Source organism: Sylvia atricapilla, chromosome 22, assembly GCF_009819655.1.
Source record: "Sylvia atricapilla isolate bSylAtr1 chromosome 22, bSylAtr1.pri, whole genome shotgun sequence".
NCBI classification, from domain to species: Eukaryota; Metazoa; Chordata; class Aves; order Passeriformes; family Sylviidae; genus Sylvia; species Sylvia atricapilla.
The window spans coordinates 5,994,868-6,007,303 of record NC_089161.1 but is presented as its reverse complement, the minus strand read 5'-3'; the positions used below and the strand labels follow the sequence as shown (position 1 = coordinate 6,007,303).

The following is a 12,436-nucleotide window of genomic DNA, read 5'->3' as shown; positions in this document are numbered from 1 at the left end:
CCCTGGAAACACACCAGCATTTACATCTGCTTGCTGATGCATGGTGTGTGAAGGTAAGGAGGTGAAGAGCTGTTCAGTTTTCAGTGGGTATTATTAACCATTCCTAATAAAGAGTTGTTTTTCCCGAAAGGGATGCAGGGAAGGAGTGTGCAGCTTTTGCCAGAGAGGAAACTGAGATGAAATAGGATAGTGCCTTTTTGAGCACTTTAAAGTATCAGATGTAAACTCAGCTATATTATTTTTACAAAGAACAAACGCTAAGTAAACTTACCATCCTGAAGAGAGAAGGATAAAAGGTCCTAAAAAGAGAGAAAAATTCAATTTAAAACTGATGAAGTAGGTCTGGAGGGATCAAAATGGAGACATAAAACCCATCAGACTAATTACTGCAGCAGCTCAGTTCATAAGTGGGAAGCAGAAAGTAAAAATTCAGTAAGGCAGCACAGAGCAAAACCAGTCCAAAATTCTCCAAAGGCCACTACAAACGGCTGGACAGAAGCAGATAATGCTTGGTATACGCTGAGGCATCCTACTTTTTTTTTTTTTGTTATTTTGTTATGATCCTGATCTTACACCAGACTTCAAGGTTTGGAGGAACAGGGCTCTAATCCTCCCACGCTAATGCCTTTTGCTCCCTACAGTCATATGTACTTACATATGCAACATCACTAACAGGTCTGAACGTTCCTCTAATGACCCCTATTTTCTTTGGTGTTCTGGGAATTCACAGCTCTAGGCAGTAAGGCTGAACTGGCATGAAGTTCTTTTGGATTAAGTGAGTTAAAAAACTCAGAATTTATGGCCTGTCATGATTGAGCGACTTGACTTCTGTGTTGGCTCTTTACCATAAAAAAACGGAAAAACAAATCAATTCAATTGATGGTTTCTATGGATAAATCCATGAAAAAGAGGTCAGTGTTTTTACAACTGTGGTCTCCTCTTTTATTGCCACTGGACAAATTCTAAGCTCTTTATGTGACTATATTAGGCACCAGGTCAGTTGAGCTGCTTCCCTCTCCTACACACAAATACAGCACAGCTGAATTTTACAGGGAATCCTTTCAGCCCTCTGGGAACACAAAAAATGCAGCCAAAGATGTAGGAGGCTGCCAAAGAGTTTATGATTATTAGTCCTGTAAGCTCCCAAGCACAGTTTGTATCGTAAAAACTTCTCTAATCTGAGCGTCCTACACACGAGAAGTGCAGAATGCAGAACAAACCACCCTGAACCAACCAGAAGAGGGAGAAACTGCAGACTGCTGCCCAGGCTGGTGGGATGTGGGAATTGGAGACACCAGTACAGAAGGAGGGGTGGAACTGGTTTCCCAAAGCCTGAGCACTGGGAGTGCCCAGGGATCAGCTATGTGGGCACCATCACCTCCTCTGTACATTTCTGGCACAGAGGTGTCAAAGCCCAGCAGAAGGTGTAGGGCTGGGAGCCTTGAGCAAAAAGCTGACCAGGCAAAGGGCCTTGAGTCTAGACTAAGGTGAAGCTCATGACCTCCTTGCCACGATTTTCACAGATTGATGTAAGCAGCCTCTGCAGAGGGTGATGGTTTATGGGCAATAAACTCCCCCTGAGTGAGGCTCAGGGAGCCGGGGCTGTGACTCAGGTCCCGTCCTGTCTGCCCTCTATCACCTGTGGCACCTCGTATCAAACCAGCCCAAATAAAGCTGGCCTGAGCACATATACACGTGCCTTTTAAAAGGTCAGGGATACACGTAGGTAATCAGGTGATAAACTGGAACAACTGTTTTTATGGCATCTGTGCCAGTTAGCACTCTCAAATTTAGGCTGCAGTTTAGGCTGTGCACATACTGCAGGCAGCTGGAATCCAACCAGCGGTGATTAAATTAGTTCACAACTGGTTTGTTTTCCTCCCTAGGCAGCAGTTGTTATATTGCAGCCTTATTTTGAAGTCAGTGTTTTGAATCTCCATGAAAACTCTATGACAAGACAACCACCCATATGACTGAGAAGCCTTACAAAAGAAGGGAATCTTTATTCAGTCTTTGCCAGCTTTTTCTGAGTTGATGCAAGTTCAAAACCCATTTTCTTAACAACAGAGAGCCCCAAAGCCACATTGCAGCGAATGTGGGTAGAAAACCACTGGAAAATGGGCATTTTAAGTATGTTGAGAGAAAAAAATATATTCATAATAAAAATTTTCAACATTTTATCACCACTTCTACACCTCTTTTATTGCATTGCCTTCCCATACCACACCCACAGCCTGCTATGACTACTGTCTTTAAAGGATTCAGTTACCACCATCTGCCTGTATTAGTCATCTGCAATGAAAACAAAGATAACAATCCATAATCCTCAGATGTTCATTGAATCAATGGTGAGCTCACATCTAATCTCCTGACTTCATGGATCATCCCTTCAGCTCCTTTGAGATGAAGGCCCTTCAAAACTGCAGCATCAGTGGCAGCAAGGACCTGCCACTGAACACGCCAAGCAATTAAAGCAGGTATTTAATAAACAGTAAATAACGTGTCAGCAGCTGCATACAAAGGAGCACAAGCACCATAAAGCAAAAGATCAATAATTCATAAAGCTTTGTCCGTAGCTTGTTTATTTCCAGGTAAGAAGGAAAAAGCTGATCTCAGCTTATTGCTGATGTTTCCCACACACCAGTGTGTTTTTCCAGACACACCTCTGCTGCCTTGCTCTACTGAAGCCTTTCCTTCTGTCTCTTCTCAGACAAAATCAGTCACCTTGTCCACATGCAGATGACTGTGTAAGGGATTGCTGCTGTGGCATTAGACTGATAGTTATTCCTCATCTTTGCTTTCAACTGATCAAATTTGTCTCTGGTTTTTGTATTCCACCCAAATCCAGGGGATATCCTCAGTTTCCTGGATCAGAGCAATATCCCATGTGCTTCTGCTGATGCAGAGCCACTTTTGTACAAGCACATGGAGACCTCATGCAGCATAAACTTGGAGCAAGCACAAGTCAAAATTCAGCCTTAATAAATTCAGCAGCAATGTAGGAAAACCTGCCTCAAAGCAGAGAATACATCCTGAGGCAGAGAGAACGAGGGAAATGACACAGGAAGCACATCAGGGCAGAAAGAATGAGTGTGGATGTATAGAATTTGAGGAAACACCATCCAAAGATGCACTTTTATTTTAGAAGATCTGCTCTAAATTATTAATTAAGATCTCTGTTGCTGTCCTTGTACTGTTGTAGGACTTTGGGCACTGGAAGATTTGGACTAGGAGCAAATCCTCTGATGCATTTCATGGACTGACAGGAGATAGAAAAAGGTGGCTGAGGAAATGGGAGCTGGTCATGATGACCAGAGAAGTTCACTTTTCTGGTCTGCTCTCTTATCTCCCCTAACACAGACGAGTTCTCACATCTGCTGTTCTGCCAGGCCATTGGCCAAGGTGAGTGTGTGATAGCCCTTAATCAATCAATACCAGAGCACTGGCTGCACACAGGCTGTCTGGCACAGGGTGACAGTGCCCACGTTCTGTGTGGCACCAGCAGCAGCCTAATGCTCTCTTCACCCCTGCATGGCATAACATGAGGTTGGATGAGATCTTCCCCAGCAAAAGCAAATGCTGCCAAATGCTTCACCTCTTTTATCTTAAGCTTTTACAGGAGAACATTATGGAGCAGTCCCAGTTTCACTTCCTCAGTGAAAAAAAATAAAGTCCAATAATTTCCTTCTGGTCAAAATGTACTCTGGGAAAAAGACTTTGGAAACTGGGCTCCTTGGAGCATGTATGTGGAGGTGGTTTGTGATACATATATAGTGAAGAGGCTTTTAGACAAGTGAAAATCAGGTCTACTGTATTCAGGGTGTCACTAAAATCTGTACAACATGTGTATGAATGGAGACCACTGCAGTAACACAATCAAAGTAGAAACTCTGTCAGTTCTGTGTTCTGTAGAGTGAAACCATCGAAGACAGTGATCATGCTACATGTTCAGGATTTCCATGAGCTTTTTATGGATAAACTACCAGTCCCCCCACAGCTGCTTATAAATAAAAGCATGTCAGAAACCTTGACTTTATTTCCCTGGCTGCACAAACAGCACTTCAGCTGCAAACAGACAGATAGGACAAACCACTTTTGCAAAGCAAACAAGGGCGAGAGGAGCACATGGACTTACCTGGATAATGAGAAGTGGATTTTCTTTCAAGATGGGATCCTTCAGCAAAATTTCGGTGAAAGTTTCTGTGCCCTCACCTCCTAAGCCATCAGCAAAGGCTGTCATGGCAGGTAAGACAGCATCAGGCAGGTCCAGCCACTTCACAAAGCCCTGGATGAATTCTGTCCTGAAGGAGCTGTAAGGCAACAGAAGCAGTTAAGGCTTTACACATGGGATTTCAAGGCTCCACAACTGAGTATTTTTGGAGCCTTGAGCAGTCCTTGGATTCAAACATTGGTTCAGACAAAAATCAAAGTATCAGGAGTTAGCAGAAGGTGAATTGCTAAACAAACTGGCTAAATAAACAAGGAAACAATCTGAGTGGGGCTAGACCTTACTTCAGAACATGCTTTGATGTCTGCAGTGTTAATGGATGTGTTTTGTGCTGAATATTAAAACTCTTACAGGTGCAAGAGAGAAAGTATTTTCCACTCCCTCAGCTTCAAAAGACCCCGCACAGAGTCTGATACCAGCTCTGGCCGAGCCACCACTCAAACCCCACCTGCCCTGCCCAGCCCTCGCTCCATTTGTACCTTTGCTCGTTTTCAGGGAACAGCCAGGCGAGGGAAATCCCACAAAGCGCCGCGTACGCGAATCTGCCGGGCTCTCCCAGCTGCCGGCCCAGGAGCACACACGGCTCCCTCTCCCCACCACGCTCGGCCTCTTTTGGCTGTTTCGCAGCCCAGCCTTTCCACTTCTCCTCCGCAGCCATTTTCACCTGCAAGTTCAAGGAGGAAAAAGCAGCAGGAAAAAAAAAAAAAAAACCCAAAAAACCAACAACAGTAAATAGTTGGAAACCAGGAAGTGAGGAGATAAAGTTGCCTTTGTTTTTACTGCCACACTTGCTACTGGAATTAAGTCAAGTCTGACCAGCTCCAGCTTGTCTATTGCCCCCAACACACTGCTGTGACCAAAGGACACAGATGAACAGTTCACTGATTCTCAAACGTTTTGCACGAAATTAGCTGACAAGAAATATTTCAACCTGCAAAAGGACTGGCCTCCATTCAGGCCTATGAGTCTCGCATTTACTGCAAAAATAACATGAAAATAAAAGCTCTGCACCAGGTACAGGGACCAGTACAGCTGCCTAGGAAATTATTTCCCTCTCTCATCCTCAGCCCAAATTGCTCCTGCTTGTTTTGCTGACAGCAGTAGGAAAGTTGAGTCCAGCTGCAACCTCTGAGGACTTTGATGTGTCCCCATGGTCATTGCTGTGCTTGCTTGTAATATTCCTCCTCTATACAACCTGCCACTGCCCTTTCCCTAAAAACAAGATCCCTGCACCACACAGACCTTGAGCTGGGCTAAGATATTATTTTTTAGAGTGTAGCTATGCACACTTCCAAGTGAAGGGTTTCCAGCTGCTCCCCTGATGGTGCCAGCAGCAAACTGAGGCCTCAGGCAGAGGTGACAACAGCTCATTTCAAATTCAGCCTGGGTAACAACCTGCTCCAGGGCTCACTGCCATCACCTGGAATTTCTACTTATTTCCTTAAGATCCAATCAGTTTCTGTTAAAACAGAATTTTATAGTTCAAATACTCATTTCATTTTATAGTTCAAATTAAAATGTTTCCTTTCTTCCATACCCTGGCTAAATAGGAATCAGAAGCCCATGACACTATAAGTGATTCCCAGGGGATGCAGACACCATTTATGGATTGTTTTAGGGCCCTAAAAGAAAGAACTGCAACAGGAGCTGATCTTTTAAAAGAAATTTTATTATCTGCATGCCACCTGTCATGGTCCTTTAGGAAAGGTGTCTGTCCTGCCTTCCCATTCAGAAACCCTAAACATCCAAACTTCCAGACCAATTTTCCCAGGAATAATCTAACACTAAAGTTTCAATAATTTTACAATTGTTTGCCATGCCTGCTCACCTCTGGACACATTATGGGAGACAGCACTGAAAATAAATCCCCCTTCCCTGACAGATTTATTGATTTCTTAACTTGGGCTCATATGAAAAGTGAAGCAGCTAAAAAAAGAACCATGAGCAGTACAACTGTTTAACCTAATTTCCTAATAATATGACATATGGAGCAATAATGGAGCAACACCATGGTGGCTCCTGGCATGCAACAAATAATTCAAAGTGCTGAGCAGCTAAAATACTCAGAGAAAGTTTCTGGAAGACTTTGCTCTGAAGATGCTCAGATCCATATACTTCCCTCTACACAGGTATCCTTCTCCTTACAAACACATAGGAAAAACTGGGCTTGGGATTTTCAGATACACAGTGTAAAAAAGGGCAATATGTGATTTAATAAATAAAATTTGGGCCAAGAAGTTTTGCCACAAATCCAGGATAAGAGGAGTGAGAGTTAGAAACATATTCCAAAGGTTATTTATTCCAAAAGTTTTTAAGTTTCATGGCACTGGAATTCCCATCCCTGCCTTACTTAACAATGCGGTTCAACAATCAACAGCACTGCCATAATCTAAACTGTCACTTGAAAGAGAATTTTTTATCACTTCCAGCTCTCATTTTTCACACAAAGCCCTTTGTTTTCTTGAGAGATAGTGTATTTTATAGAGCAGCTCATACAATCCTGCTTGGAAAGCAGAAAGATAATTCCCTTGGGGATCTAAAGCTGTACGATACATTTGCTCCTTGCAGCCAAAAGATGAAACAGAAACAGAAACAGAAAGAGAGTGGCATCGCGTTTGTCCTAAACTGTGGACAAAAGCGACCAAACCATCATCTCTACACCTCCCCAAAGTTAATGAGGCATCTCATTAACTTCAGAGAAGCGGTTGTAGGTAATTATTGTCAATTAATTTCGTGCAAAACGGGGCTGGCCAAAGGGTTCCGTGTAAGGCCCAGAGGGGACAGCGCAGCCCGAGTGTGGTTCCAGCTGCACACAGCGCTGTGACTGTGGAAACATTTGGACAAAAGAGATTTTGGGGGGACCTGCACATGGCTCCAGAGGTGCTGGGAGCACCACGGCCTCTGCTTTTAATCCGTAGATATGAACACGGAATGCTATTAATTCGGTTCAGTCTCAATGTAAGAACACATAAATGCGATATGGATAGGCCACAGGGATCAGAACAGGAGGGGACAGGGACATGGGGAAGCCCAAAGCTTAAGTAGTTGTAAAAGTGAGCGTGTTTAATGCAGTTAATCCTAAGGCTTGCACAGCAGCGGCTGAGAAGAGATGTCCTCACAGAGAAGCGAGCAAAGCTGCGGACAGGGAACAGCACAAACTGAGAAGCGCGAAGGCACCACCGCAGCTGGGGAAGCTGTGAGGGCAGACACCGCCACAACTGCCCGTGTTCACTTTTACCACAAATCCTTCCCGTCTGAAGTCTCTGTTGATCCAACACAGGCGCTTATTGCCGGAAATACGGGAAGCGGCGCTCCGGGCCCCGCTGAGGGCAGGGAAGCAGCGGCCGCAGCACGGCGGCGGCCTGAGGGGAGGGTTCACCCGCCGCCCAGCGCCGCTCCCACCGGCCCCGACCTGCCGCCGGCCCCGAGCACCGGGAAGCGAACAGCGGGAACCGGGAACCGAGCACCAACTACCGCCGCCGGCGCCCGCCCCTTCCTGCCCGGCCCGGCCTGCGCCATCGGCGGGCAGAGTGCGGCGGGACGGCGCGGGCTGCTGGGCTGAGGGCATGGAGGGCACTGAGGGGAGTATTCTGGATTGGATGGGACCCACAGGGCTCGTGAAGTCCAACTCCTTAAGTGAATGGCCCACGGAAGGGATCAAAGCCACGATGCTGGTGTGGTCAGCACCGTGCTCCAGCCAACCGAGCTGACCCCGGGATCATCTGAGGAGATGGTGAGGAGTGAGGGGATGGCGGGGCCGAGGTGGCGCTGCCTAGCCCCATTTCTCATTATAATCCGCATTTGTCATTATAATCCCCATTTCTCATTATAATCCCCTCTCTCTAAGCCACAGTGTATTACCCAGTCACTATCCAAAATCAGGAGCTAGCCGGGTAAGGTAAGCAAGGCATGGGACTTCAGAGCTCAAACTTGCTTAACAAAATGACCAGCATGAATTAAACTTGAGTACAAGCAAATCCTTTACATTTTGGAATGGGAATATAATCCCATTAGCCTTTCCCTCTGTAAACTTAATTGCCGCTTCTTGCATGGTTATTGAGCCTTCTCTTGTCAGATGGGAATGTGTTCAAAAGATACCAGGCTCCAGAGCCTCATGACTGCCACCAGCATCTGTGAACTATGAATCACCTGCGTGTTAGTGGCTCTCAGGCAGAAAAACATTTCAGTGGAACTGCTGAAGGAAAACTTGGAAGATTCTGCTCCGTAACTCTGTGGATCCATAGGGGTTCTTTCAGAGGGCCAGTCTCTCCCTGGAAATCACACTTCTGTATGCTGCCCTTTTCTGTTGACAGTTTTGTGGTTTTTTTTTTTTTTTTTTTTTGTGTGTGTCTCTGTAGAAAATAGTGTAATAAAACAATTCTTCTGGAAGGGCAGGGTGAAGCATAATAAAAGATTGTACTAACCATATTCATTCAGTTTTCTTCACACCCATGTGCTGAAAGCATACATGGGCTGGCAGGATCCCTTGTGAGTGATCTGTTCAGGCCAATATTAATACATTTGTTAGAGACCTTTACAGTACCAGTCACCCATTGGTGTTGGTGAAGGCAACTCAACAAGAATATTGTCTGTGAGCTGAAAGACTTGCCTAGTGTTTCCAAAATCATTTTCAGTGCAGCTAAATATCTGGTCCAGTCTTTATATTTGATATAATATAGTATTTGGGTTTAACACTACCTGCCTTTTTCCCATCTGGAAAGCTTTTTTCTGGTTGGCTATTGGCAAGTGTCCTATGTATTCTGCAGGAAGCCTGTTGCTGTCCAAAGAGATGAGAAAACCTAAAGGATTTAGTTCCACTGAAAGCTCCCATTCCTGACTGAAAACAAACCTGTGTTTTCCAAGACTTTAGGAGTACAAGAGCCCTTACCCTCTTACTCTAATCTGCTTTATCTGCTGTGAGACACTCTGTATATTTATATACTGAGCAACTACAGGACATCAGTTTCCAGTCTTATCAAACACAAATATTTACCTGATCCAAGGTCTCCTGAGATCCTTGACACTCTTAAACATGCAGTTTAACTAGAGAAATCTATTTTTTCCTCAGTTTAATTTTAGTTTGGTTTCAGGGCATTTTCTTAGCAACTGAGTATTTTTTTTTTAAATGAAGGAGCACTCCAACGCATTACTGCTTTGCATTACTCACCAACTCAGCTCTGCAGACTCCCTAATAGGCTTTCTCAGCTGCAATTCCTGTCAATAAGGAAACTAGGAATTGTTTTGACCTGAATTGTCCATGAGGAATTGAAACAAAGAAGTCAATGAGCAATTAATATTATTTTGAATTTAATGGAAACATTCCATTTAAAAATATCACACATGGTGTGGCGCAGCAGTGAATGGATTTCTGTTTACTTCTGTGAGCATCTCTGAGGGCAATGCAAAGGGGGCAAGAAGAGAGGTCCTGCAGGTTGCCAGATAAAGGAATGTAGGTGAGAGGAACTATTTCTGTGCTAAATTATGTGGGGAATTTGGAGGGTCATGAGGTTTTCAAGCCTTGCCCTTTGTGAGCCACAGACTCAAGATTTGGAGTGTTGGTTTTGTTTCTTCTCTCCAATTTTGTGTGCAACTTTAAATGGCATCAACTGACATCTCTTTTCCCAGTCCTTTTCTTATCCCTGCCAGGGATTAAGGTGACAATCTGGGCTAAAATGACTCTCTTCCAAACATCCACTCCCTGATTTAGCAGCCTTATTTCCTGCACTGTCCCAGGGAAGTGTCTGTGAGTTCAGAGAGCAGGAATAGCCACAGCCAGGTTTTGCAGGACATCACCTCCCGGGTGTTCCAGAAAACATCCTGCAGGGCTGATCAGGAGGGGACACAGGCATGAACAAAACGGCAAAAGAAACCAACACAATTACTAGTCTGGGATAAAAATTTTGTGGAAAACACATAAATATCAACATATAAATAGTTCATTTTGTTTTCAGTAATGAGATTTAACAACACTGTGCATTGGCATTGAGCCAGCTCAGCCAACTGTTAAATTTATTCTCTGACAGATCGTTTTTAAGTCCATAACTCACTGGTGTGCCCAGCGTGCACGTTGGCCCAGTCCCTGATCGCTGGGTCTCACAGGTTAATTGTTTCAAGCAACAGTAACAACGTGGATCTCTTTGTCACAGGAGGTGGGAGAGTCCTTCTTGCACCTGCAGTGGAGTTTAGGAGTGCAGCAAAGCAGCATAGACATGAGCAACCCCAAAGTAAGCAGGAGACAAATTACCCATTTCACCCTCCCTGAGTACATAAAGGGGAGGATGAGGATGGTGAGGATCACCCCAAGCAGCAGGAGCAGCAAGAGTCTCTGCACAACCAGGCTGGTGTGTGCTGGGCTGTTTTCCTCTGTGTTTAAAATGTCTTGGCTGCTCGGAGTCCAGCTATTGCCGTCCAGCCCCACGGCATAGACATACACCTCAGGGTTTGAATCAAGCTTCTCCAAGCGCTCCAGGATGTCTTCTTTATTCTGGAGCGTGCGGATGAGCCCTCCTGATACGAAGGTGGGTTTTCTGCAGAGAGGGCAGGTGATTATCCAGGTGTTCTCCTCTTTCCTGAGGATCAGCTTGAGGCAGACGGCACAGAAGGCGTGCTGGCAGTCCAGGAGCTTTGGGACTCTGTAGATGCTGTACTTGTTGAAGCAGATCATGCAGTCCATATCCAGCGTGGCTGTGTCTGGGCACTGGTGGTTCAGTTCCACTGTGCTCATTTCGGGAGAGTTTGTGTTCGTTAGTACAGCAAGTGGTCCGGGGTTTGGCGAGTCTTGTTCCAAAACTGCTGGTGTAAAGGCAGCAGGACTGTCTCTTTCTGTTCCTGAAGGTCTCTCCATTTCTTCAGTACACTCTTCAGTGAACGCCACTCTCTCGTTGTGTTTTGAGTTCTGTGTTATGGATCCTGCTCTGCTCATTTCTGCAGCACCTCCCGCCACAGGCACGGGACTGTCTGCCTCAGCCTGCAGTACTCCAGGAGCTGACGATCTGTTTTCCTTGTTTGGCTTGTCAGTGGATTTCTCCATGGAGATAAACCTCGGTGCAGCTTGTCTCTCCTTAGCTGAAGGATTTCCTGAGTCTCTGGCTCCTTTTATGTGTTGCTGTATTCCTGATTGATTAATGAGAGCCTTAAGCGAATCCGTGCTCTTACAATACGATGTTTTTATGACATGGGGACCAGAGTTAATGATTGACTTCCCAGCCAAGACAGTTTACAACGACTGATAATATCACTGGGCAATTCCTGTCTGGAAGCAGACTCCATGGCATTAGCAGACCACTCTGACAGCCAGACACTACCATTATTATTAAATTAGAACTCTCTTACTTGAAAGCAATTTCATTGTTCTCTAAACAGTGCTTTGGTGGACAGTGACAGGCTTGGGGGAATTAACTGTTTCTAACATTGATGCTGAATGCAGTGCTTTGATTAGAGCATAAATATCACCAGTTTTGAGTTCTCTGGGTAGGAAGTTTGCTGTTGGTTTAGAAATACTTGCTACCTGACAGCACCAAGTGAAGAAAGAGATTGAAATTATTAATATGAGTGTTGAATGTCCAGTTGTTATTAGCTCTTTTATCCTATGGTATCTCTTTTTTCATCCTAGGATAACTCTTTTATCCTGTTTGTTTTAGTCATCAGAAGGTTTCCAGTACAAACTGAAGCATGATTGAGGCCCACACAGGGTATCTCAGAGTCCATGAGAGAGATCTGGAAACTAAAAGAAAGACCAGTGTCCTAGATGTGACCATCTAGGTGTGACCATCTTCTTTCCTGTGGTGGTCACCAAACAACCCCTTGCTGAGTGGTTTTGTGAATATTCATCTCATCTGAAAAAAAATGCCTGGACAAAATCCCTCAGTCTCTGATTTCTTTCTGCCTTTTTATTTGAGGAGTAAAATACAGATGGTTTCTCAGCAAGAATCCCATAGAAGGAAGGAATGAAAGAAGGAAGGAAGGATCACTAATCCCAAAGAGCTAGATGAGGTCAATGTTACCAACACAAGACACACAGTACCACACTGGTAGCCTCAAGTGCACCTGAATGCTCACACTGCCTGTGCCCCCATGTCCCAGCCTCTCCCTCCCAGAGAGGAGCAGCAGAAAGAAATGAAACAACTGCAGCTGAGGAGGGCAAGGAGTTCAGGAAGGCTCTAATCTCATGAACTTGCTGGAGGGGGGGGGGGTGAGGTGAGAAGAACT

General features: G+C 44.9%; 2 protein-coding genes across 2 annotated transcripts in view; both read right to left on the bottom strand.

The window, feature by feature from the left end:
* TMCO4 (transmembrane and coiled-coil domains 4) overlaps positions 1-7,594 on the bottom strand; it is a 36,859-nt gene extending 29,265 nt beyond the window's left edge. The window contains exons 1-4 of the mRNA XM_066334403.1: positions 7,467-7,594; positions 4,708-4,892; positions 4,136-4,310; positions 272-299 (exon numbers count right to left, since the gene is read on the bottom strand). Of these exons, the coding sequence (XP_066190500.1) occupies positions 272-299; positions 4,136-4,310; positions 4,708-4,886 (382 nt within the window). The 5' untranslated portion in view covers positions 4,887-4,892; positions 7,467-7,594. The remainder of the gene's footprint in view (positions 1-271; positions 300-4,135; positions 4,311-4,707; positions 4,893-7,466) is intronic.
* Positions 7,595-9,518: 1,924 nt separating this feature from the next.
* On the bottom strand, positions 9,519-12,029 carry RNF186 (ring finger protein 186). Its single transcript, XM_066334401.1, has one exon. It carries the CDS (start codon positions 11,256-11,258, stop codon positions 10,338-10,340), a length of 921 nt encoding a protein of 306 aa, XP_066190498.1. The 5' UTR covers positions 11,259-12,029; the 3' UTR covers positions 9,519-10,337.
* Positions 12,030-12,436: the final 407 nt, after the last annotated feature.

Excerpts from the sequence above, each read along its gene's own strand:
- RNF186 (XM_066334401.1), bottom strand. The coding sequence starts at position 11,258 with ATGGAGAAATCCACTGACAAGCCAAACAAGGAAAACAGATCGTCAGCT.